Genomic DNA, 22,831 nt, shown 5'->3' with positions numbered 1-22,831 from the left:
AGGGGGACATTTATGCACTTTCAAGAGGAAGTCATAAAGGGCCTAATATTTGGGAACCAGCAGGCAGAGGGCCCCAGTACTTCTAGTACTGGCCCCCGTATTGTACCAGGGCAGCATTTTCCTGATGAAATCCCCTCCACTGGAAAAAAGGGCAGGACACAAAAAAGGTGCAAAGTTTGCTATAAAAAGGGAATAAGAAAGCAAACTATTTTCCAGTGTGACACTTGCCCCGACAAACCCGGCCTATGTATAAAGGAGTGTTTTAAAATATACCACACATCTATGGAATATTAGGTTCATAATTTCACTGTGCTTCGGGGGTCTTGCTAATGCCACATAGCACCCACCATTCATTCCACCAGAATCTGAGCCGCAAAATCCAAAAATCACTCCTTCCCTTCTGAGTCCTGCCATGCACCCAACTGGTATTTTTTGGTCACATGTGAGGCATTGCCGTACTCGGGAGAAATTGGGGCACAGATTTTGGGGTGCTTTGTCTCCTTCATTCCTTGTGAAAATGAAAAATTTTGAGCCAGAACTGCATTTTTGTGTAAAAAAATGTAATTTTTCATGTTCACTGCCCAGTTTTATCAAAATTGGTGAAACCCCTGGGGGTTTGAAATGTACACTATACCCCTAGATGAATTCCCTGAGGGGTGTAGTTTGCAAAATGGGGTCACTTGTGGAGGGGTTCCACTGTATTGGTGCTTTGGGGGTCTTGCTAATGCGACATAGCACCCACCATCATTCCACCAGAATTTGTGCTGCAAAATCCAAATATCACTCCTTCCCTTCTGAGTCCTGCCACTTTTTGGTCACACATGAGGCATTGCCGTACTCGGGAGAAATTGGGGCACAGATTTTGGGGTGCTTTGTCTCCTTCATTCCTTCTGAAAATGAAAAATTTTGAGCCAGAACTGCATTTTTGTGTAAAAAAATGTAATTTTTCATTTTCACTGCCCACTTGTATCAAAATTGGTGAAACCCCTGGGGGTTTGAAATGTACACTATACCCCTAGATGAATTCCCTGAGGGGTGTACTTTGCAAAATGGGGTGACTTGTGGGGGGGTTCCACTGTATTGGTGCAACATAGCACCCACCATTCATTCCACCAGAATCTGTGCTGCAAAATCCAAAAATCACTCCTTCCCTTCTGAGTCCTGCCATGCACCCAACTGGTATTTTTTGGTCACATGTGAGGCATTGCCGTACTCGGGAGAAATTGGGGCACAGATTTTGGGGTGCTTTTTCTCCTTCATACCTTCTGAAAATGAAAAATTTTGAGCCAGAACTGCATTTTTGTGTAAAAAATGTAATTTTTCATGTTCACTGCCCACTTGTATCAAAATTGGTGAAACCCCTGGGGGTTTGAAATGTACACTATACCCCTAGATGAATTCCCTGAGGGGTGTAGTTTGCAAAATGGGGTCACTTGTGGGGGGGTTCCACTGTATTGGTGCTTGGGGGGTCTTGCTAATGCGACATAGCACCCACCAAAATTCCACCAGAATCTGAGCTGCAAAATCCAAAAATCACTCCTTCCCTTCTGAGTCCTGCCATGCACCCAAATGGTATTTTTTGGTCACATGTGAGGCATTGCCGTACTCGGGAGAAATTGGGGCACAGATTTTGGGGTGCTTTGTCTCCTTCATACCTTCTGAAAATGAAAAATTTTGAGCCAGAACTGCATTTTTGTGTAAAAAAAATGTAATTTTTCATTTTCACTGCCCACTTGTATCAAAATTGGTGAAACCCCTGGGGGTTTGAAATGTACACTATACCCCTAGATGAATTCCCTGAGGGGTGTACTTTGCAAAATGGGGTGACTTGTGGGGGGGTTCCACTGTATTGGTGCAACATAGCACCCACCATTCATTCCACCAAAATCTGTGCTGCAAAATCCAAAAATCACTCCTTCCGTTCTGAGTCCTGCCATGCACCCAACTGGTATTTTTTGGTCACATGTGAGGCATTTCCGTACTCGGGAGAAATTGGGGCACAGATTTTGGGGTGCTTTTTCTCCTTCATACCTTCTGAAAATGAAAAATTTTGAGCCAGAACTGCATTTTTGTGTAAAAAAATGTAATTTTTCATTTTCACTGCCCACTTGTATCAAAATTGGTGAAACCCCTGGGGGTTTGAAATGTACACTATACCCCTAGATGAATTCCCTGAGGGGTGTAGTTTTCAAAATGGGGTGACTTGTGGGGGGGTTCCACTGTATTGGTGCTTGGGGGGTCTTGCTAATGCGACATAGCACCCACCAAAATTCCACCAGAATCTGAGCTGCAAAATCCAAAAATCACTCCTTCCGTTCTGAGTCCTGCCATGCACCCAACTGGTATTTTTTGGTCACATGTGAGGCATTGCCGTACTCGGGAGAAATTGGGGCACAGATTTTGGGGTGCTTTTTCTCCTTCATACCTTCTGAAAATGAAAAATTTCGAGCCAGAACTGCATTTTTGTGTAAAAAATGTAATTTTTCATTTTCACTGCCCACTTGTATCAAAATTGGTGAAACCCCTGGGGGTTTGAAATGTACACTATACCCCTAGATGAATTCCCTGAGGGGTGTAGTTTTCAAAATGGGGTGACTTGTGGGGGGGTTCCACTGTATTGGTGCTTGGGGGGTCTTGCTAATGCGACATAGCACCCACCAAAATTCCACCAGAATCTGAGCCGCAAAATCCAAAAATCACTCCTTCCGTTCTGAGTCCTGCCATGCACCCAACTGGTATTTTTTGGTCACATGTGAGGCATTTCCGTACTCGGGAGAAATTGGGGCACATATTTTGGGGTGCTTTTTCTCCTTCATACCTTCTGAAAATGAAAAATTTTGAGCCAGAACTGCATTTTTGTGTAAAAAAATGTAATTTTTCATTTTCACTGCCCACTTGTATCAAAATTGGTGAAACCCCTGGGGGTTTGAAATGTACACTATACCCCTAGATGAATTCCCTGAGGGGTGTACTTTGCAAAATGGGGTGACTTGTGGGGGGGTTCCACTGTATTGGTGCAACATAGCACCCACCATTCATTCCACCAGAATCTGTGCTGCAAAATCCAAAAATCACTCCTTCCCTTCTGAGTCCTGCCATGCACCCAACTGGTATTTTTTGGTCACATGTGAGGCATTGCCGTACTCGGGAGAAATTGGGGCACAGATTTTGGGGTGCTTTTTCTCCTTCATACCTTCTGAAAATGAAAAATTTTGAGCCAGAACTGCATTTTTGTGTAAAAAAATGTAATTTTTCATTTTCACTGCCCACTTGTATCAAAATTGGTGAAACCCCTGGGGGTTTGAAATGTACACTATACCCCTAGATGAATTCCCTGAGGGGTGTAGTTTTCAAAATGGGGTGACTTGTGGGGGGGTTCCACTGTATTGGTGCTTGGGGGGTCTTGCTAATGCGACATAGCACCCACCAAAATTCCACCAGAATCTGAGCTGCAAAATCCAAAAATCACTCCTTCCCTTCTGAGTCCTGCCATGCACCCAACTGGTATTTTTTGGTCACATGTGAGGCATTGCCGTACTCGGGAGAAATTGGGGCACAGATTTTGGGGTGCTTTGTCTCATTCATACCTTCTGAAAATGACAAATTTGGAGCCAGAACTGTATTTTTGTGTAAAAAAAATAATTTTTCATTTTCACTGCCCAGTTGTACCACAATTGGTGAAACCCCTGGGGGTTTGAAATGTACACTATACCCCTAGATGAATTCCCTGAGGGGTGTAGTTTGCAAAATGGGGTCACTTGTGGGGGGGTTCCTAACTTTTAGCATCTTATGGTGCCTAGAAACCTACATGGTGCCTAAAAAATAATCTCATAAAAAGGAGGCTCCAAAATCAAGTAGGTGCTCCTTCTATTATGAAGCCTGTGGTTTGGTCACCGTGCACACTAGGGCCACATATAGGATATTTATGAAAACAAAAGAATTGGGGGAATCAATTTTCAGTCACATTTCTCTAGTAAAATGTACTGTGTTCCTTAGAAAAATGTATTAAAATTGCAAATCTGCAAAAAAAAAGAAATTTTGAAATTTCACCTACACTTTGTTTTAATTCCTGTGAAACACCTAAAGGGTTAACAAACTTCCAAAATGCTGTTTTGAATACTGTGAGGGGTGCAGTTTTTGAAATGGCATCATTTATGGGGGTGTCTCACATACAAGTCCCTCAAAGTCACATCAGAACTGAACTGGTCCCTAAAAAAATCAGTGTTTGAAATTTTCTTGAAAATTTGAGAATTTGCTATTCATATTGTAAGCCTCCTAGTGTCCCAAAAAATTAAAAGGAAGTTGAAATAATGATGTCAACATAAAGTAGACATATGGTCTATGTTAGTTATTCACTATTTTGAGTGGTATGATTATTTGTCTCACAAGCAGAAAATTTAACATTTTGCAAATCGCTAAATTTTCCATTTTTTCACGATATTTTGGTATTTTTCACAAAAAAACACAGACTGTATCGACCCAAATTTACCACTAATTTGAAGTACAATGTGTCACGAAAAAACAATCTCAAAATCACTGGGATAAGTAAAAGCAAAAAAAAGTTATCCCCACTTAAGTGAGACATGTCAGATTTGAAAAAAAGGGCTCTGTCAGGAACGCAAAAACTGGCTCTGTCAGGAAGGGGTTAATGCTCAGTGTGCCCCCTGTCACTTTTGTTTTGCAACAACTTGACCTAATTAACTGTGGCAGCAGGGGTGGTTTTCATGTGGTCACCTAGTTAAAGAGATAAAAAAGTGAGACTTTATTAAAAGCCTTATGGTGGGGAGGAATTAATTAGGTGCAAGTTTGGTCATGTGAGGAAAAGTAAACTCGCATTGCTAATCACATTTGCAATTCAATCCCAAAGAAGCTTTTTTTTTTTCCAGAGTAAATTTGCCTGCACCCTCCTAAAAGGGGTAGAGAAAAAACTTTAAGGTAAAAATAGATCAGCACTAGCCTTAGAACCTCTTGTACACCCCTATAAAGACTAATTAGGGATTTGGAAGTTTTCTATAAGCTTAATTGGGCCATTAGTTATATCATTATGTCATATTGGGGGTGACAAAAACATGGCAAAGTACCCCAAATTTAAAGTATTTAACCCTTTGAGTCCCAACATTGCTGTGAGATCCTCAAAATAACTGCTAAAAATGCCAGCGCCGCTCACAGCGTTTTTTGGGTGCAATATTTAATTAAACTTCAATTAATTGACTTGGCTGTAATATATATATATATACAGTGGTCGAAGTGGAAATTTTGAAGTGGGGGTATGGAAATTTTGAAGTGGGGGTATGGAAAAGTAAAGAGTGAATATAGTGCGCACCTTCGGACACCCCCCTGTCCATCAACGTCCCCTGCCAGACTGCCCCGTTGTACAGGGGTATTACAAAAGCACAATATGTGCTGCTGAGTGATCAGAGAGCATCCTGAGGGGGAAAAAAAACTTTTTTTTTTATCTTCAGATTAAAGTGGGGGTATGCCATACCCCCGTATACCGCCCCACTTCGACCACTGTATGTATATATATGTATGTATGTATGTATGTATGGACTGAATCCGGCACTCAATATATGTAATGCTGATGAATTACCTTAAAAGGATAAATGCTGCGGTGCCCTCAATTGTATGTCCAAATCCTTAGGAAAGGGCAAACAGGTACAGGGAAGGATGGAAGCGGCACTCAGCAGACTGCAATTAAAAGGTCCTTTATTCCAACGGTTTCGGGGTTACCCCCCGTCGTCAGGGATGGACACAGCACACACAGAGATATAAAACAAATGGCAATATATACACAGAAGCACACCCCCATCCCTCCCCACCCCCCGCCCCAATCAAGCAAAGTCTGCACTCACCTGCCGGAAACGGGAGCGTCCCACAACGCCAGGTTGCCTCTCAAGACACTCATGGCTGCGGGCGTCCCTCGGGTCCAGCTAGCAGTTATGGATGCGTCTCCCTATGTCCCCCGGCTTACTCAGACAGCGAGTGTGCTGCGTACAGACCGCCGGAAGCGCCAGCCTCGCAGCTGCACTTCCGCCAATCCTTCCCCAGGCACACAAACGCCAGTCACAAGATGGCCGCCGGGACTGTGACGCTCCATATAACTGCCGGAGGGCAGAGCATTGCTAGGCAACAAACAACAACAATAATAAAGCGGAAAACATGAAAAAACCACTTATCACCACTATAACAAAACGGTGATTGGCCTAAATGCCACAATATACTAAATATGAATACGTAGATATTAACCACCACAATAAAAATAAGCAGAAAAACTGACAGAACATAATCCAATGCATACACATGGAATAGCATAACCCATAGGATATTGACATGGCACACAATGGAATCAACTCAAAAAAACAAGTCGACACCACCGTGAGTCATGCCAGGCAGATATAGTCACACATATTAATGACATAAGAATCAAAAAGTCTGAAGCTGCACAAGAGAGAGCACCGCAGTACATATGTGCCGAGACATGTGACCAAAGGGATATTAATCAAATACAGTATCACCACTATGCAGTTTCACAAAAAACACTGGAGCCCCAGTGTCTCATTAAGGCCTCCCGGGGCCAACGTGCCCAAGTTGAAGATCCATCTACTCTCACACTGCAGTAACTGTTTGTTTCTGTTACCCCCCCTAAGGTTTTTGGGGATTTGGTCAATTATAAGAGATTTTATCTGATTGACAGAGTGTTTTAGAGAGAGACAGTGACGGGCCAATGGTTGGTCACTATGCCCAGTCTGTAGGGCCTGATTGATGGCTGTCCTATGAAGGGCCATGCGCTCCTTAAACTGGCGCTGGGTCTTCCCCACATAGGACAAACCACATGGACACGTGAGAAGATATATAACATATGTGGAACTGCATGTTAATGGGAATTTGATTTGGAACATTTTTTGGGTATGAGGATGTTTAAACTCAGACCCAATGATCATTGTACGGCATGTAATACATCCCAAACATCTGAAACACCCATTCTTCCTGGTTAAAAAATGAGTAGGCACCTTTTTATCCCAGCCCGTGATGTCCAACTTCACCAGGCGATCCTTAAAATTAGACTGCCTGGAGTAGCTGGGCATGAGACGAGTGTTACGTAAAAGTGGCAGGTCAGGATCAGTGGATACTACAGGCCACCACTTCTTGGCCTGAGCTGTGGTGGTATTGCTGTCCCAGGAAAATCGGTTGACCCATGGGATCTTACCAACAGATGTATCAGTTGTGGATTTGGGTTTAACCACTAGAGTATTATTTCTGGGAGTGGCCAGAACTTTGTCCCTAATGGGTATCAGGGAGGAGCGTGGATATCCACGCTGGACAAATTTGTCCACCATGTCATCCAACGCCCGGGGTACCTGGCATTCTTCAGATGTGATGCGCCTGACACGCAGGAGTTGCGAATACGGCAACCCCTTGCGTAGGGGCAAGGGATGAGAGCTGTTATGTCTCAACAAAGTGTTTCTGTCAGTGCTCTTTCTATACAAGGCTGTTTTTAACTGACCTTCAGACAGAAAAATGTCAATGTCCAAAAATTGGACATTAGTAGCGTCAATGTGTGATGTAAGCTGTATAACACTGCCACTATCATTATGAGAAGAAAGTAGAGCTTCCAACTCAACAGGCTCTTTAGACCAAAAAATCAAAAGGTCATCAATGTAACGATAGTACAATGATATACCATCACGTAAAGTGTTGCCCTGGAAAAACAACCCCTGCTCAATTTTATACATGAAAGTATTGGCGTAGGCCGGGGCCACTGCCGACCCCATAGCCACGCCCAGTTGTTGAATGAAAAATTGACCATTATACAGAAAATAATTCCTGGTGAGAACCAGGGATAGCAATCTAATAAACAGATCCAATGGTGGTCCACTGTATAGGGGGTTGTCTTCGAGCAAACATCTGACAGCCTCCACACCTGCATCATGAGGGATACAGGTGTAGAGGCTGGACACATCAGCAGTGCAAAGACACGTCAGGGCAGACAAATCACAGGTAAGATGTAAGTCCCTCAGAATCACCAATAAAGATGTAGTGTCCTTGAGATATGCTGGTAAAGCTTGGACACAGGGATTCAAATAACAATCTAAAAATACAGAAATAGGGTGATACAAGGATCCCCTGGCCGACACTATAGGGCGACCAGGGGGATCCTTGAGGCCCTTATGTATCTTAGGTATGGAGTAGAACAGCGGAGTCACTGGGAAATCCACTGTAAGGGCATTCTTCAAATCTTGTGTAATGTCACCATCCCTCACTGCTTTACTCAAGATGGAATCAAGTTCGACCTTAAAACCCCAAGTGGGGTCTCTATCTAAGTGGCCATAGGTCTCAGTGTCACTTAGTAATCGATCACATTCCTTCTGGTAGTCCTCAAGGGCCAGGACCACCACAGCCCCGCCCTTGTCAGCACTGCGAATGATAATATCCTTGCGGGCTGACAGGGAATCCAATGCATCTTTTTCAGCCCTCGTCAAATTGTGATGCATAGAAGGAGCAGGAGACTGTAGCAACTCAATTTGTTGGTCCATAAGGCGTGTGAAGGTTTTGATCGTGGGGTTACTTGAAATGGGGTCAAACTTGGATCTTGGAGCCAATTTCTTGAGTTTGAGGGGTATGTCAGAGGTGGATTCAACCTGATTGGCATTTGGCGGTTGTCTGCCAAAATAATCTTTCAGCCGGAGGGCCCTATTCAGCTTAAAGGTATCAACTTTCCATTGGAAAGGATCCCCTCTACGGGTAGGAATGAAAGAAAGTCCTTTTGCCAATACTTGGGTTTCCACCTCAGTAAGTGTGGCTGATGACAAATTAAAGACTAGGGTTTTTTGCTCTTCTGAGAGCCTTTGCCTCTCCTGCCTGAGGTTTTGGCCTGAGCGTCTAGTCCTCCTTCCAGTTCTGCCAAAGGATCCCTGGAATACATAGCCCGGGTTTGGGTCCCTAAAGGGAATTTACCACGGCCAGCATTGGAGGGCCCAGAGTCTGTTCCACTTGTGGAGTCACTGGTATTACCTGGTTGTCTGTTACCTGTGGCCCTTGCCCCACGTTTCTGATATGGTCGGGGTCTGCCCTGTGGCCTGTTGGGATTAAGCCACTCGTAGACCCGTTTCTGGTCATAGTCAAGTTGAACCTTCTTTAGCTTATCCTGTTTGAATGCAATGAGGTTAGCTCTGTAAGTGTCCATCTCTGCTTGTAATTTGTCTAGCCATTTGTTGCTGGTATCAGACGACAGACGTGGGGTGTGTATTTTCTCAAATTGTTCAACTTTCTGCTGATAAGCCTGTTCTTCTCGTGTGGACTCCTCTATAACCAATAAGAGGAGGTCCATGGAGCATTTGTTCAACACCGATATCCATCGGCGACAAAAGGTGGCATTGTGTCGACCGATGGTCGGTGTGTTTTTAACCCGGAACCCCCGGGGAATCATTTTACTCCTATAGTAATCAGACAGGCTTATTGCATGGTATTGGAAATCACACTCCCTCTGCTTCAAGCGAAGTAGTTGTTTAAACAGCGCTTCAGGCACTTCAGGAATGGCATTGTCTTTCATACTCCTTTTAGAAAGTATGGCCTCTGCATCGGAGTCAGAGAGACTGAGACTGTCCATAACTTCCATCTGCAGGAATTCCACTGCCATATCAAGCTCTTGGCTTGCTGAAGTCATATTTGCAAGGCCTGTAAGCAAGTCGTCACAAACAGGGGTAGGAGATGGTGCACAGGTGGATGTAACGGTGAGCAGGTGTGGATACTGCTTGTAGATTTAAAAGACAGGTGCCTTGATGGGAATTAACAGCTTGAACCACTGCGAAGACCAAACATATGGACTGAATCCGGCACTCAATATATGTAATGCTGATGAATTACCTTAAAAGGATAAATGCTGCGGTGCCCTCAATTGTATGTCCAAATCCTTAGGAAAGGGCAAACAGGTACAGGGAAGGATGGAAGCGGCACTCAGCAGACTGCAATTAAAAGGTCCTTTATTCCAACGGTTTCGGGGTTACCCCCCGTCGTCAGGGATGGACACAGCACACACAGAGATATAAAACAAATGGCAATATATACACAGAAGCACACCCCCATCCCTCCCCACCCCCCGCCCCAATCAAGCAAAGTCTGCACTCACCTGCCGGAAACGGGAGCGTCCCACAACGCCAGGTTGCCTCTCAAGACACTCATGGCTGCGGGCGTCCCTCGGGTCCAGCTAGCAGTTATGGATGCGTCTCCCTATGTCCCCCGGCTTACTCAGACAGCGAGTGTGCTGCGTACAGACCGCCGGAAGCGCCAGCCTCGCAGCTGCACTTCCGCCAATCCTTCCCCAGGCACACAAACGCCAGTCACAAGATGGCCGCCGGGACTGTGACGCTCCATATAACTGCCGGAGGGCAGAGCATTGCTAGGCAACAAACAACAACAATAATAAAGCGGAAAACATGAAAAAACCACTTATCACCACTATAACAAAACGGTGATTGGCCTAAATGCCACAATATACTAAATATGAATACGTAGATATTAACCATGTATGTATGTATGTATGTATGTATGTATGTATGTATGTATGTATGTATGATATATATATATATATATATATATATATATATATATACACACATACACATACACATATACACACACACACACACTAAGTAGTTGCTGTGAGCGATGCTGGCATTTTTAGCGGATATTTTGAGGATCGCTCACAGCAACGTTGGCACTAAAGGGTGAAATGAAAAATAATTTTATAATCTAAAAGAAATAAAGTGATCTCAAATTACCTCCAAAATCACCTTTTTTTCAACTTTTGGGTTAAAAACCTTTGTAACCTTTTTACATTTAACTTTTTGGGAAAATTAACAAATCAGCCAAACACCTTTTCAAAAGGCACAGTACTGTCCTTATGCCTACTAAAAGTCTTGGATATGATTCTGCTAATGACATTGTCACTATTTGTGGGCGAGGAAAGTCTTTTCTTTTAAATGCTATTTTCGCAGGTAAAATTTTTGTACACATTTCACAAGAGTATAAAGAATTGTAATTCAAGCTGGGTACACACTGAGGGATAGGACATCCAATCGGGTGGATCAGACCGACATACCGCGTACATCACTCAGTGTGTACCCTGCCATGTTCACATGCTGGAACGTCAGAGTTTAATGTGCTGCACATCAAACCTAGCGATATTGCTAGGGATCTGGTGCTTATTTGCAAACCAAATTACAAAGATATACACAGATTGCAGTGTGTATATGCGCAATATGGCTGGTTCTGGGCTCAAGAGAAATAGTCAGTTACGTTGGATTGATTGGTGGCCGTTCCAGTGTGTTCACAGCTTATTTGAATTGTGTGAATCTCGGACGAGTGCATATAAGGTAAAATGTGCGAGTTTAACAACTTTTGTTAACTCACGCCTACACTTTAATCTTCCTCTCAGTCCACAAGGAGACCTAATTTCTGCACTGCTCCACAAAATAAGGTAAACTAGAGCTTCAACATAATTAACTGGTTGGATCTTCAGTCCATGACAAGCAGAAGCATATTGTATGCATACAGCAGGACACAAGCAATCTTTGAACTGTGAAATTCCACTGTATTCAAATTGCTTTAATGAAAAAACAGAGCAGCACTAACCAACAGGGACAATGCAATAAAACAATACAAACAAAACAAACATATTATAGTATGAATACATACTGAGACATATGAATGAGGATATTTATACTCACATCAACTTCCTCTGTAGTATAGTTTGCATCGCTCTCTGAAGTTGGAAGTGCCAAGAATAGCAGGTGGTTGATATCTCTGTGACTTACAGAAGTGGTAGTCAGAAGCCATTGTGGAAGAGCCAGGGGCATCCTAAATGTTTAAGAACCCAAAAAGTTAACTTTCTATCCAGAGAAATCCAATACATACTGTACTGACCCCAGGTTTCCTATTAATGTGTAGAGAGCGTGCTGCACAGATACTGTGTAATATATCAACTGTCAGTTCCTGGAGTAAGGTCATGTGAGACAAGGGGAAGTAAAAGCATCAATAAGCAGCAGTCACACCCGAAATGTGTCACTAGGACAGAGCAAGCCACAAGAAAGATAAACTGTTCATTCAAGGTACCGGGGAGTTCAAGGGAAATCGTATAGGCACATATACAATCCCAGCCAAAATATTCACCAGGTGAAAAACTAAACATCTTTTGAGCAAATGAGATCTGCCTAGTCAATCTCTGAGCCGATTTTTCGCCTGGGTGAAAAATCCAGCATTGGCGAAAACCACATGCATCGGCGAGATTGCAGCAAATTCACACGGTTTTGCCGAATTTGCAGCCGGTTTCGCCTATTTTAGCCCATGCCATTTCACAACTCCAAAAAAGTGAAAAGGCATGGGTAAAAATGCTTGTGATGGAATACTGAAAAAGCAAACCTCAGCCATGTTTTCCCCTGGAAAATTTGGGCCAGGGATTGAATACATGCTATAGTCAAAATTGTACAAAGCCAAAATCTCACCGTGTGTATGCACCTTTTGGCTTCTCAGCAAACTAGTCAATACTTCAACCAACTACATTCTCCACTAGTCTCCAAACTTTCAAGTGTTCCTTGAAAATTCACCTCTTCAGGCAAGCCTATCATATTTAAGTTCTACACGCATAACCCTCTGAGGCACCTATGTATTATATAACTTCCCTTCTGGACTTGTAACTTGGTGGGACTGCTATGCTATTACTGATGCCTGTCATTGTGTTTCCCTCCTATATCCCTATAGATTGTAAGCTTGCAGCAGGGCCCTTTTACCTCCAAGTCTGTCTGTTGTTACCCAGTTTGTTTTATCACGGTAGCGCAATGGAATCTGCTGCGCTATATAAGAAACTGTTAATAAATAAATAAATAAACTACACACTGCAACAAATAGCCACTTTCCAGGGAAACTCTGTCCACGTCTGTACTCCCAGCCCTGACTACCCCCATAAAAAGGTCCTAGTAAGATATTTGTTGAATGGAACTTTTTGCATTTGTTTATAATTTATGGTAAAGAAAAAAAAAAAAAAAGTATATTTTAAGGGCCAGATGTATCAAGGTTCAAAAAGTGATAAACATCCAGCCAATCAGCTCCTACCTGCCATGTTACAGATTGGGGGGAGATTCTCTAAGAATCTCCGCCCCCCCCTTCGCATTTATAATTATTGCATATGTTCTAACATATGCGATAATTATAGCAAAGGACAGCTCTTGCGTTAAGAGCTGTCCTTTGCGGTGAGAGTCGCCGGGTCCCAGCAGGTCCCGGCGGCTCCCCCCTCCCTCCCACACCCAGTGCTGCTGCTGCACCGGGCTCTCCTCCTCCCTGCACCCGGAAGAGGATCAGTGCAGGGAGGAGGTCACAGGTCCGGGCAGCACAGTACTGTGCTGCCCTGACACAGGTGAGGGGGCGATGCAGGGCAGGGGGGGTCCGTGCGGGGCGGCGGTGGGATGCGGTAGAAGCCCATTGGCTTCTATGGGGCATCGCAAGATTTTTCTGGCAATGCCCCCCGCCGTGGTAACCCGGCGGGGGATGCTTAACGCATTTTTAGCTTAGAGAATCTCCCCCAGAGTTTGAAAAATTACAGGTAGAAGGTGATTGGCTGGTTGTTTATCACTCTCCACTTTATCACTTTTTAAAGCCCTAAATCATTATACAAAACTACATACATATTTATATCGAAAGTTTTGAGGTCTATCGCTTTCTAATCACACATAACCAGATACAGCATTAGGTCAGCAATGTCCAGTTGTTTTGCAGTTTATGGGGGCATTTAATGTTGACTCCAACCTGTGGAACGTGCAGGTCAACAGTGCTTAAGATTGACAGGTACAAAAAGTCGACAACAATGGTTGACAATGTTTTTCTTGTTTTTTAACATTCGCTTTATTTACTATCCATGTGGAGCACAACGAGCCACCTTGCTTGAAGTGTGAAAGTTGTCACATAACATAGAATATACAAGATGGAGCCTAATAAACACAAAAAGCTGATGGAGACCATTTTTGTTTACCTTTTTACTTGTGTCGACTTTGGTACCGGTCTACCTTAACCACTGTTGACTTTTTACCTAGTGACTTTTTGACTGTCTACCTAGACATTGTAGATATATTATACAACACCCACCATGCGTTCAATAGTCGTGAATGTGTGTAGACAGAAGGTTACTCACTAACTACAAAATATACAGGCTTGCCACAAAACGTGCGAGCCATACATAAATGAAAACCCACATTCAGTTTTTAGTAACGATCCACTTAAAATAGGGACATGCCTACTTTTGTGGGACAGATCCACATGGAAATGTGAAAATCCCCCCAAAATGTGCTTTGTATTTGTATGTATATAAATGTTCTTATTGTTGCACTTAAAGCGGTTTTTATTTTATTTTTTCCAGTAGCTTTCAATGGCACTACTTGACTGAGTTCGCTCAGACACTCACCTAGATGTGCCAAGAATAATAGCTAGCTCTTGAAAGCCAAAAGCTACAGTAGAGTGTAGCACACACTGCACATTCCAAGCATGGCTACATCACGGTTGCTGTGCTGGAGAGAGCAAACAGCAGAGTGCTAATATTTAAAGTGCTCTTTTACAACAAAATTGGTCAATTTCTAGTCAGGTGCAGCCTACACACCAAAGTTTAACTAACCTTTAGCACAATGTAGTATGTAGATTTGCTAGGAGTACAATTGTACACAGATTAGACTAGGTGCCTGTTGTGCAATCATTTCATGTGATTAGCACGGTTTCCCAGACTGTTTTTCAGAACGTATCTAATTGATGGATTGACAAAGACCATATTTGCCTACCCTCCTGCATTCTGCAGGAGACTCCCTGAAATAACAGCAATCTCCCTCTCTCCCTCATTAGTCTAGCAATCTCCCTCATTTCACCTAGCCCACATTACACTGTTACATTTTTGGGAAATAAGGAAAATGAGATAGATACATTTACAGTGAATTATCAGCGCCATTTCCCAGCACTTTACCAAGTATAGTAGCTCTTACTAACTGCTTTGGGGCTCATCTACATTTGGATAAGTCATTTTAAAAAATTCCTCTCAGATGTAGCAGTACACACCCACGCTTCTAGGGGCCACGTTTACAATATCTTTTCACAATCTCTCCATATATGGAACTAGACACAACCTATGGGTGGAGCATGACACGCCCCCTCAATGGGGCGCTGTGCAACATTCTACTACCAACTATAATCTCCCTGAAACTAGTTTTCAAAAGTAGGCAAGTATGACAAAGACTAGGCGCATGGCTGGCACTTATATGGGTTTGGGGCTCATAGGAGAAACAAAATCACAGAAAATAAGTACTTAAAAATAAAGTGCCACAAAAATATATATAAGTTTTCACAGACCCCATGTATTTTTTCCCCACTTGACATAATTGGATAGGGAATAGTATGCCAACCATAGTGTTAAAGGGTATAACTAAAGTGAAGTGTGGATTTATCGGGTGCTGGACGGGGTCCCGACATTCATTTACCAGACGTCGGGATCCCTACTGTTAAAACACAGACAGACAGGTTCCCGACGGCCACTGGCTATTCTCCCTCGTGGGGGTCCATGACCCCCATAGAGGGAGATTAAAATAGGTGGCGAGCGTAGCAAGCGACTGTGCCCACAGCGTGGCGAGCCCAGCGAGCCTGCAAGGGACTTTGTTGCGCCCGCCATGCTGTCTGAGTCCGGCCAGACGGGATCCCGACGTCGGGCTAATGACTGTCGGGATACCGACTGTCGGAACCCTATACCACACCCGATTTATCATCAGTGCTTACTCTATTTCCTGTCTTTGGGCTTTAAACATCCTAGCCTCTTATGTGTTCCTCTAGCATGTACAACATTTCACATTTCTTAACTTATATAACTAAACCTGAAATAAAGACTTGGAGACTTAGGTTTGGCAGAAATTGTTAGCGGATTTATTTATCGAACTTTAAGCTAAATTAATTTCTTAATAACTAATTAAATAATGGTGGCCAAGAAAGAGCGGCTAATTAGCTAAGCTCCACCCCACATCCTGCAAACTTAATCAAACCTACCCCAACAAGCAGGTATCCACTCGCCCTACTGCATTGACTACCCACCCGTCGGGGTGGGGTCGCTGTCCCTGAGCCGTGATCCAGCAAAGGCCATAAACACATAATGAAGGCTAAATTGATTAACCCGCCTATCAGCCAACGCGATTAACACCCACCCCACCGAAAGGGAAGGGAGGGCGGGAAAATCCTCAGGAAAGAGGGGAAGACTCCTCCCTTTCCTGCCACTAATAACCCAGCTAACCCTGCCATCCCCTGCATCCTTATCGGATCCCCGAGTCACATGCTTCCCAAGGATTACACACTGCCTTGGATGTTTAACCTATTCCAAGCCTATTGCTGGCATTACCTTAATCAATTGCAAAAATATTGGAAACAAACAAATTTAGTTGTAGCCTGGCGCAACTTCTTCAAAAAGATATTTAAACCACCATATAATTTAAACAGGGGTTTATTGGATTAAAAACAAGCAAACTAAGTAGAATCCAATGATGTGTCCTTAAAAGCAGGGTCAGCTTTTTTTAAGGACACATCATTGGATTCTAGTGCAATCATCTGCTTTTTTGCACTTTACCTGGACACTTGGACACTTTATTGGGATCGCACTTTCATTGCACCTGCACCTTGATCTGAGGATCTCATCCAAAGAACCAAGCCTTCTGCGGTGGTGCCGCAGAGACTTCGTCTGAAGTAATAGCCCACCGCAGCATCGGTTGATGGTGAGATAAATTGTATAATTATCCTCGAAAATTGTCGATCCAAGTCCGATGTCCACAAGATTTTGTTTGTATTCTGTATCAAATATATTTGTTTGCTTGTTTTTAATCCAATAAACCCCTGTTTAAATTATATGGTGGTTTAAATATCTTTTTGAAGAAGTTGCGCCAGGCTACAACTAAATTTGTTTGTTTCCAGTATACCTAGGAGGTGGTGTACCTCCTTTTCAGTTGTAGTAGGCCACACTTCCTCAAATTTATTGCGCTTACTATTCCACATACTCTGTGCACATCAATTGCAAAAATATGCTAATGCCGCAGCCTCCACCAGTTGACTCAAAAAGCCAGTGTCCCTGACCTGCTGCTTGCATACAAAGACAACCAGAGGCGGATTGGAAACTATAAGTGGCCCTGGAGGTGTGATAGCCCACCAGGGATCTTCCCTGTGCAGCCTATGTCCAAACCACCCCTGGACACAACTATTGGGCAAACATCAACCAACTGATTAACTCTATGATTGCATGAACTAAGATGTTGAAGACATTATAATTGCATATTGTATCGCAGTCATAAACTGTGACATGCCCCAGAAATGGCCGTGACACCCCAAAGTTTCTGCGGGAACTCCCCAGCTACTTCCCCTAAATGGTCTTTGTCAATCACTTTACGAATAAAACCTCTCTGTGATCACAACCACTGAAAATCGCTCCTCTGTGAAATCAAGTTTTCCAACATCGATGTATCAGTCCCCTAGTGTAAAAATGCCAAATGCTGGTTTTACCTCTACAGTACATGGGTAATTATGAAAATGACTTCTATCATCTATCTGTATTAAGAAAGGAAAGAAGTCTAAAAAAATATATAAGTAAATAGCCGTAACTAGCAGGGGTGCGCAGACTGACTCAGTGACTGAGTGGACTTAAATGGGCAATAAGATCCTACTTTAGTTGCATGACGCCGACGCCGCCGGGTGCAGAGGAAGAGTTAATGTTAATGTTTTTTGTAGGTTCTTTTTTGTTGTAGGTTCTTTTTTTTTGGGGGGGGGGGGGGGGGGGCAGACCAAATGACTAGCTTGCCCTGGGCGCCAGAAAACCTAGTTTCGGCCTTGACATCATTGCATTGGATTATCAATTACATCCAAATGATGAACATAAAAAAATTAATAATCATGAAACAAGGGCTTCTTAAGACCCCCATACACTAATCCAAGGCATCGCATGCAGCCTCACATGTGATACCTCGGCAACTGCCTGGTGGCTGGACTGAATAAAATACACTGTATGCGGCCCTTTAGCATACGATGTATAATACACGAATGCTGTGCGATGCGACAAATCTTATGTGCAGCATTACTGTAAGTAACAGATTAGTTTACTAAATACAGGAACAGTGGTAAATACAGTTTAGATTACCTTAACGTTGCCTACGCTCCATAGAAACAGTCATGGTATAAGAACATGGTATAACTTCAATTTAAAAGTGGGCAAAAGTAGCATATTTTCTCTTATATCAATCTTCTATTTTAAAAGGAATTTGCAAAAATCACTGATTCGAAAAAAAGAAAAAAAAAAGGACTGTAGCTATTTGTTCAAGATTTCTCCACGCATCAGCAGAACACACACAGATATCTACTTACGACTGTCAGTTTGCTTAGAAGCGTCTGGTAAATAGAGTGCAGCAGAATCCAATATAACCTACAAAAGATAAGAAAGTTACTGTGGAAATTAATACATTGAAGAAAAAGCTAAATATTGTGCATACTTTAAGGAAAGATCACGAAATCACCCACAGGCGTGTAACCATTTTTTATGCAAACACAACAAAATTAGACCATCCAACATGAAAAGACCAGGCTCCAGACCGAAAGGGGTAATTCAGACCCGATTGCACAGCTGCAAATTTGCAGGCTGGGGGATAATCAGACTGCGCATGTGTCTACAGTACACAAGCATGAGGCCATCCTGAGATAAAAAGCTTTGGAGGGAGAATATAATAGTGCCCGAAGCATGGTGAGAGTAGCGAGCCATGCCAGGGGAAGCAGTGCACTTCTTTGATGTCCAGGTCTACATTTGGGACAAAAAAAGAAAAAAAAAACGTGAAAAACCCATGCTGACTTTTTGTCTGTCGACCTTCCTAAGGTCAACCTAATGACCCTGTCGACCTTCAGTGGTTGACCTAATGCATGTTGACCTTAATTTAGTCGACCTAATGATCCATACACATCCTATCTCTGTATGATGTAATCCAAAGTAAACATGTATAGCTCATATGTGTAAGTAATAATAATAAAACATAATTCCAGTTGTCCCAACAAACTATGGCCCTTATTCAGATCTGATCGCAGTGCAAATTTGTTCTCAAAATGGGCAAAACCATGTGCACTGCAGGTGGGGCAGATGTAACATGTAAAGAGAGAGTTACATTTGTGTGAGTTTTGTTTCTGTGCAGTGTAAATACAGGCTGCATTATTTTCACACTGCAATTTAGATATCAGTTTTAACACACCCCACCCAAATTTACCTCTCTCTGCACATGTTACATCTGCCCCACCTCCAGTGCACATGGTTTTGCCGAATTTGAGAACAAATTTGTACTGCGATCAGATCTGAATATGGGCCAATGTGTTAAGCTCCAGCTTGGTCGGATACTTAATAGCTGGGGAGCAACTAAAGATCTTCTGATTACAGACATAGGCAGATCCTGTTTGGCTGTCTGGCAAATAAGTAGCCTGAATCACTGAAGCTTCATTTATTGTGAGTTGGGTGATCCACAGAGAGTCAACAGCTCCATCCATAGATTTTTTTACTATATGAAATAGCAATTTTCAGAGTGGATTACATGTTACAAAGAAAGAAGCAGATTTAAGTAACAATGAAGTATAAATATACAGTTTGGAAGCAACATTATAAAGTACATGGATCATAATTAATTCAGGCAGCAATAGTAATGTTTTATTTTAGGCCATGAGGAGCTATTCTTTATCTATTCTATATAATAAACAGGGCCGGATTAAGGGCCTAAGGCTGGTTTCACACACTCCGGCTCCTGCCGGACGGTGAAATCCCGCACGGCCAGGGAGCCGTGCCGCACACACTAGTTTATCATGGAGGGGATGGCCACAGCCCGGCAGCCGTCCCTTCCAGTGGCGGGTTCCGGCTGCAGCCGTGCAGCCGGGCCGTGGCCGTCCCGCGTGAATGGACACAATAGTGTCCATTCACAACTAATGTGTGCGGCACGGCTCCCTGGCCGTGCGGGATATCACCGTCCGGCAGGAGCCGGAGTGTGTGAAACCGGCCTAAAGGGCTTGGAGCAGGAAACATTCATGGGCCTATTATGACAAGTGGAGGAGGTTCAGCCAATGCCATGTAGAACCCATACATTATAAGCCCCAGTATCTCCCTCAATATTTAAAAGTACAAAAACTGCATAACGGTTTCAAATAGAAATGCAATTTTAATACTAGGGATGTACAGCCAACCACGTCGTTAGCTGGTCTCTGTCTGGTGATCATCATGTGGTCATGATTAGGACTGTCCTGCTTAATGTACACAATGTCCCGCTCTCTTGCTCAATATACACGCACGGGACAACTGCTAGAATCTCGCTAATGCACTGGTTCACAAACTTTTTTGACTCATGGTGCCCTAGAGTATCTGAATTTCTTTCAGGGCTACCCTAGGCCAAAATAAATTTAGGGGAAAAAATATATATATAAAATGAAGTAGATTGTGTTTATATTTCCTCCTTTATTACCATAAACAATTTGAATTGGTCCTAGACCACCAACCTAAGGCAACCTTACAAGTGTGGGGTGCCCCGGCACACTGTTTGGGAACCACTGGATGGTGGGTACAATCACAAAAGCTATAGAGGGGTGTTCAGAAATAAATGACACAGTGTGATGTTTGTTAACAGAACAGTCCAGTGCCCTAATTCCATCATCTCTATAGTGAACTCAGATGCTCGCACCTTGTTTCCAGGGACATCTCCGAAGCAAATGCACTGTAGCAGCCATTTTCTGATATCCCTTTTACACCAGAGCCACGTCTCGGGTTTTTGCCGCTCTAGTCGTGGCCGGGGCTTGGTGTAAAAAAAATAAAAAATAACCCGGGTCCTGTTCCCCGATGTCCGATCCGGCAAATGTTCAGGGCCAGACACGGGGCTTCCGCAGAGTCGGGGGCCGTGTAAATGGGTAACCCGACCCAGAGACCCAGTTACACCAATCAGGGAGGCCCAACCTCTGGACCACAGCGTCCTGCAGTTGGGCAGGGGCTGCGTACTGCTGCCTGCGGTACTATGCAGACAGCAGCAGAGGCTGGGAGGAGGTGAATGGATGCCTGTGTGCGGCATCCCTTCACATCATGGATGGAGGCTGGGGGCAGCCCAGCAGCTTACCTTGGTGCTCTGCTTGCCCCCAGTGTGTCGGTCGGCAGGTTTCCCGCGCTTGTAGATGAGGTCATCTCTAAGCGCCGACTCAGAGCCCAACTTTACTAGTGTCGCCCACCCGGCGTAAAAGGGAACAACTGCCGGTTCGCATCGGGGTCCAAAATCCCGGGTGCGACCCTGCAGTTTTGGTGTAAAAGTGGTATGAGCGATTTGTGTCTGCAGTGCAGAGTCACCTCCGCAGTAAGTAGAATAGTTTTCATGTTGGCACCCTGCATCTTTCAAAACCCATGCCATTTCTCTTCCCTGCGTAGGGTGTGGCTCTCCACAGTGGTGCTTCTAGCACAGGTGTGTTCTACATATCAGCATGAGACCCCAGGCAGGAAAGAGGAACTGCATGGGTTTTGGAAGATGCAGGGTGCTAGAATGAACACTATATAAGGGTGCAGTGTGGACTCCCCTGCACACTACACCCATTATAGAAACACTTGTGGCTGTATCCAATTGCGGCGGGGGTCTGTCAGCGATGGCGGCAGAAGTGTTTAAAACACTGGGCAGCACTCTGATTGGCTGAGATAGCAGCCAATCAGAGGGCTGCCCAGTGTTTAAACAATTCTGCCGCCACCACAGAGTGACCCCCGCCACCCATTTGCTCTTGCGCTACATAACGCCGCCCTCTGCTAGTACCTGATGTGCCATCTCAAGATGGAATGAGACATCGGGTACTGCAAAGGGGGCACTTTAGCACCGCAAGATGCGATCGGGTTCGATGGACATCGCACTGCGATGTCGCATCAAATCTGATTGCACAAGTGTATGGGTAGCATTAGGATTGCAGTTTAAAATTATTTGCTTTGATGTGTTGATTATAGGTGTATACACACGTAGAGATTTATATGTCCAATCTATCTGGTGGGAACAAAAACCTGGAAATGTATGGGAGCATATGACAATCCAAAATTTCCACCCAAATGAAGGAAAACAGAAAAAAAAAAAAAAAAAAAATATATATATATATATATATTTTCTTTGATAAATTTGTTATATCAGAATGATTTAAAACAATTTGTCTGACTGATCAGTGTCTGTTTTCAAGCGTTTGGGAATAATTTTTTGATTGTCATTTGCTCCCATACATTTCCAGGTTTTTGCTCCCACCAGCTAGATTGGACAGAAAAATCTGTACGTGTGTACGCACCTTATCAAACATCACATGAGAGCATCCAAAGAACATACCAATTGGGATGCATAAATAGAAGTATTATTAGTCCACTACAAGCCATAATCTCTATTTTTTTGGGACTCTGTTCTTATTACACACTCATTAACAGATTAATATCTAAACCATTGGTGCAGAAACAATGTAACACTTGGCACAAAACTAGCCCGAAACTTCTCATAGGACGATGATTCTAAAAAAGATCCTAAAAGCATTAGGTGAGCAGGTCAGCGGATATGCCTTACCTCTAGGCTGCCGGGGTGCGATCCTCTGTGTGCACTCTCTCTGGTTAGGTCAAGCACTACCTGGCAGCTGGGATCATGCCTGAGAGTGACACCTACGGCAAGTTACTCCGGGAAATGTGTGTTCACACCGATCAGCTGACCGCAATGCTGTACTCAGGGCAGAAAGAATCACGAAAGCCACGCCCACTGCACGTTAAAAGGGGGGGGAA

At 43.6% G+C, this 22,831-nt stretch overlaps 1 protein-coding gene across 1 annotated transcript in view; it reads right to left on the bottom strand.

The window, feature by feature from the left end:
• Positions 1-22,799, bottom strand: part of SLC8B1 (solute carrier family 8 member B1) — a 54,277-nt gene extending 31,478 nt beyond the window's left edge. Inside the window, exons 1-3 of the mRNA XM_083145759.1 lie at positions 22,623-22,799; positions 18,412-18,469; positions 11,727-11,856 (exon numbers count right to left, since the gene is read on the bottom strand). Coding sequence (XP_083001885.1) covers positions 11,727-11,855 — 129 coding nt within the window. The 5' untranslated portion in view covers position 11,856; positions 18,412-18,469; positions 22,623-22,799. The remainder of the gene's footprint in view (positions 1-11,726; positions 11,857-18,411; positions 18,470-22,622) is intronic.
• Positions 22,800-22,831: the final 32 nt, after the last annotated feature.

Source organism: Crinia signifera, chromosome 1 (genome assembly GCF_055691185.1).
Source record: "Crinia signifera chromosome 1, ASM5569118v1, whole genome shotgun sequence".
Classification (NCBI taxonomy): Eukaryota; Metazoa; Chordata; class Amphibia; order Anura; family Myobatrachidae; genus Crinia; species Crinia signifera.
Note: the sequence above shows the minus strand (reverse complement) of the source record. Positions and strands in the feature narration are given on the sequence as shown.